Raw genomic sequence first — 5,000 nt, 5'->3', positions numbered from 1 at the left:
ATGCCAGACGCCAGGCGGAGCACCCACAAGATTGCCTATTTTAAAGTCCTAGGTATGACCCGGCCGGGGTTCGAACCCACGACCTCCCGATCACGGGGCGGACGCCTTACCACTAGGCCAACCGTGCCGGTTTCCTTTCAAAGGATATTCTGCATTGACAACTAGTTTAATTTAGTGTTGGCTATCTTTGCGAAGAAGATTTGATGGATATTGAGTTTGTTTATGTGAGTTTGTTTGATTCTTAAGAAACTCCAAGAACATCCATCGAGCGACGGTCATTTTGGATCAGTATGGTTCGACAAGACATCGTTTCAGCGCGCGAAGCGACGCGAGTGACATGCGCAGTGGACTAAACAGACTAGACTAGGGTCGACCATTGAAACTCTTCAAATATCGAAAGAGAGTATTTAAGTGAACTCACGACAAGGGGCCTAATTTCTCCCATTCAAGCTGAATCACTCCCTTTACCGCTTTCTTTTGTGCTGGAGTTATTTTTCCGAATGCACTGAAACAAAGACGGTCATACATACCACCAACGTGTATTCAGGATGAATTGTTTATAAATAATAATATAAATAGCAGTAACTCGAGAGATTAGTTTCAGAAAAGAACAAAATTAATGAGAATTGAAACGATCGATGTAAAACAATCACAAAAGCCAATGAACAATTAGCAATGCATAACATTTCCTCGAGAGCACAAGTATGTTCGCACACACACACCACACACACACACACTCACACACACACACACACACACACACACACACACACACACACACACACACACACACACACACGGAGAAACAGAGAGAGAGACAGAGAGAGAGACAATGACTGACAATGACAAATCTTTATTTTTGGAAGGTAACAAGAATAAGCATAGATAGCCTATGCTTTTTTTTTGGATCTGGCCCTCGCCTTAAAGAGGGACTGATATATTTTTTTTACTGCAACTACTCAAATAAAAATAAAATAAAAAAAGCATTTAATAAAAAACATAGTTAATGAAAGAATATACAAGCTTTTGTACAAGAAGTACATTATATTCAAACATTGTAAATCATAAGGTAGAGAGAGAGAAAGAGAGAGAAAAAGAGAGAGAGAGAGAGAGAAGAGAGAGAGAGAGAGACACACACACACACACACACACACACACACACACACACACACACACACACACACACACACTCACGCAAACTAGACATCCAGACATAACCACTCACTTGCCCCTGAGAAAGAGGATCACGAGGAGTCCCCAGGTCATGATGAGGATGATGACAGACATGGGGAAGGCCATGGCCATGAAATTGCCGAACGTTACACCCGATCCCTGGGGCACCTTACCCAGCTCAATGTAACGCTCGTTGAAAAAACTGCAAAATTATGGAGGAGGTATATAGAAAGGAACTAACAAACACACCTCACGGCCTATCACACATCCGTTTACTGCAACCCCCCTCCCCCCCCCCCCAACACATACTCACAAAAACGCTCCAACACCCGCATGCAAGCACGCACCCCGGCCCCTCCTCAACACACACACACACCAAAACCAACACCAGCTACAATAACACCTACGTTAAACTCAAATCACACCCATTCATTCCAGCTTTAACCCCAAACACCCTCCATTTCTCTCCCGTCCCTGCCATCCCCGAACCCTATCTTCCAGCCCTTCCATCACACCCACCCAGGAAATGCCACTAATGGAAAAACGTGAAGTATTTGGGGGCGATGTGGGAGGGGGCGACATGGGAGGGGTCGACTTGGGAGGAGGCGACATGGGAGGGGGCGACATGGGAGGGGCGATTCGGGACGTCACCCCCACTCACCCACATACAGATGATGATGATGACGGAACTTTATTTTTCAAAGATAGAGGTTTGGATTTAGTCCTGAAGAGGCAAACTGTTTAGTCTGTAGGACATGAAAACATTCTCTAAGAGAGAAAACAAGCCTTACTCATCAACAGCCCCTTTGAGGACGATATTGGGAGGAGTCCCAATCAGCGTGCACACACCTCCGATGGTGGTGGAGTATGCGATGGCCAGACACATGCCTCTGCTCAGTCGCAGGTAGTCTTGAGACCTTTCTGGCACAGTCTCTGGGGTTGGATTTGCGCTGAAGCTTTTGGGAGACAGTAGCGTCAAGAACAGTCGTAATCATAATGTCTCGTCGCGATATAACCTTGAATGGTTGAAAACGACGTTAAACACCAAAGAAAGAAAGAAACATAATGTCGCTTTGAGTTTTGTATTAATGTGGTTTAAAAAACGAACAACTAAGTACTGGGGGGAGGGGGTGGGGGTGGGGGAGGGGGGGGGGGGGGTCATAACAAGTCAATTTTTTGAAAGATCAAGCATTTGTTGAAAAAATGAATGCGTTAATAGAGGAGATGTGTAATAATGTGCCTAGGGGTGCTAATGCTCAGGATCAATGGGAAACGTGTAAATCAAACATTAAATCGTTTTGTATAGAATTTGGTAAAGCAAGGTCAAGAAGCCAGAAGAATGAATTTGTAGATTTACAAGCAAAGTTGCAACAGTTGGAAAAACATTGTGCAGAACAACCTAATAATGAGAAATCGCAGGCAGAAATGTTTAATGTTAAATCGAAATTGGAAATAATGACCATGGATAAAGCAAGAGGAGCTCATGTACGATCAAGAGCTAAGTGGGTAGAAGAAGGGGAAAGAAATACGAAATATTTTTTGAATTTGGAAAAAGTACAAGCCCAAAATAATGTGATGACACATTTGAGGGCAAATTATGGTGATATTGTTGATGATCAATTTCTTGTGTTGAATGAACAAGTGCAGTATTATAAATGTTTGTATGGTAAAAGTCCAGAAAGTCAGGAACGCATCAGGGCAGAAGCAAAGGAATTTTGTGATGAAGAAGAATTGGTTAAATTAACGGACGAAGATAGTAATGTATGTTGACGGAAGGAGAGGACTGGTGGCAGCAGCATTAAAAATGATGAAAAATGGTTCATCACCTGGAAGTGACGGACTCACTACAGAGTTTATTAAAATGTTTTGGAGTAGATTAAAGAGCATGATTACAGACTCGTTTAATGAAGCCTTTCGCAATAATAATTTGTCTTTTACGCAAAAACAAGGAATAATTAAGTTATTACAAAAAAGTACAGAATTACCCAGGGAAGACCTTAATAATTGGCGTCCAATTACCATACTTAATACAGATTATAAGATGTTGGCAAAGGTTTTAAATCAGAGATTAAGTTCGGTTATTTGTAAGTTAGTAAATGAAGATCAAGTTGGTTACATAAAAGGAAGGAATATTGGAACCGTGATTCGTACAATAGATGACGTAATAGAGTATTTAAATCGAACGAATAAGTCTGGGTTTATTTTGGCCCTTGACTATCGTAAAGCGTTTGATTCCATTTATAAGGAATTTATTATAGAAGCATTTAGATCATATGGTTTTGGTGAAGATTTTCAAAAATGACAGAAACTTTTAGTAGTATTAATCACGGAGGGTGGATTTCAGAACCGTTTCCCCTGAAGTGTGGTATAAGACAAGGTTGTCCATTTTCACCCCTGGCCTTTATATTGGCGGTGGAAATATTTGCCATTAAAATTAGGTAAAGTGATATGACGGGTGTTGAATTACCCTCAAAGGTGGGCGAGGAGAGTGCCCTAAAAATTAAACAGTTAGCAGACGATACAACAATATTTTTACAGAACAGTGGTGATGTTTTTAAAGTTAAAGATATAATAATAAAGTTTGCAAAGTTTTCAGGACTGACCCTGAATGTTAATAAAACCAAAATAATGAAAATTGGACAGCATTGTGGTCAGCAAAAGTTGCCCTTTGAGTGCACAGAGAAGATTAAGATTTTAGGTATATACTTCGTAAATAATGATAGAGCAATAAATGTTGAACAGAATTGGGTATTAAGAGTTCAGAAGATTAAGAAGTTGATTAAGATATGGAGTCGACGAGATTTAAGGATTCACGGTAAAATTGTAATAATCAAATGTTTTTTTATCGATCGGGTTTTGACAGAGTTAAATAGATTGTTTTATAAGTTTATTTGGCAGAGAAAGTGTTCGAATAAAAAAGCATTTGAAAAAGTGAAAAGAAAAGTAATGGAGAAAGAAATAAGTGAAGGTGGGTTGAAAATGTTAAATGTGCACAGTATGCAAGAGTCTTTTTATTTACAATGGGTTGGACGTTTGTATGAAAAGAAGGGAGAAAATTGGACGTTTATACCACTATGGTTTCTGGGACATGTTGTTTCAGGGTACGGTTGTTTTGATTTGAATATTAAACCGAGTAAGGAATTGAATTTGACAATGATTGGAAGCCCATTTTGGCAGAGGGTAGTGTGGACACATTTGAGTTACAAGCTTAGGATGGAACATGATAAGATTGATGTAAAAAAATTTTATAAACAGATTTTGTGGAGTAATGATTTGATTCAGTATAAAGGGAAAATGTTGTTTTATTTTTATTGGAAAAATGCTGGGATTGAAAGAGTAAGTGATTTGTTTATAGTGGAAGAAAATAGATTGAAGTCAGCAGCAGAGGTATATAATTATACACATTGGAAAGAATAATGCAAATATTTTATTGGATTATTGGGCATTAATAAACGCATTACACAAAGTATGGATTATTTGGATTAAAAATAAACATATTATTGTCCAGATGGATAAACAATTGTTTGATGGGGTAGCCTGTATATGATAAAAATAAGCCAAATACGAAAAATGATAGAAAAGAAAAGTGTAGATACTGCTGTAGAAAAACCTTGTGTATATAATTTTTGGTTGAGGAAGTTTGGTGTACAAGTAGATAAGGAAATTTGGACCCTTGCCTATGTTTCCAAAGAAGTGAGGTTAAGAGAATTGCAATGGAAAATTGTACATAACATATATCCAACAAATATTTTATAATTTAAAATGCAAGTCAGAGAGAATAACAGATGTTGTATATGTTGTACGGAAGTTGATTTTGTTGAACATTT

At 38.8% G+C, this 5,000-nt stretch overlaps 1 protein-coding gene across 1 annotated transcript in view; it reads right to left on the bottom strand.

The window, feature by feature from the left end:
* Nucleotides 1-5,000, bottom strand: part of LOC138975382 (Na(+)/citrate cotransporter-like) — a 33,997-nt gene that overhangs the window by 8,189 nt on the left and 20,808 nt on the right. The window contains exons 9-11 of the mRNA XM_070348048.1: nucleotides 1,965-2,129; nucleotides 1,226-1,375; nucleotides 422-505 (exon numbers count right to left, since the gene is read on the bottom strand). Coding sequence (XP_070204149.1) covers nucleotides 422-505; nucleotides 1,226-1,375; nucleotides 1,965-2,129 — 399 coding nt within the window. The remainder of the gene's footprint in view (nucleotides 1-421; nucleotides 506-1,225; nucleotides 1,376-1,964; nucleotides 2,130-5,000) is intronic.

This window comes from Littorina saxatilis, linkage group LG9, assembly GCF_037325665.1.
Source record: "Littorina saxatilis isolate snail1 linkage group LG9, US_GU_Lsax_2.0, whole genome shotgun sequence".
In the NCBI taxonomy this organism is placed as follows: Eukaryota; Metazoa; Mollusca; class Gastropoda; order Littorinimorpha; family Littorinidae; genus Littorina; species Littorina saxatilis.
Note: the sequence above shows the minus strand (reverse complement) of the source record. Positions and strands in the feature narration are given on the sequence as shown.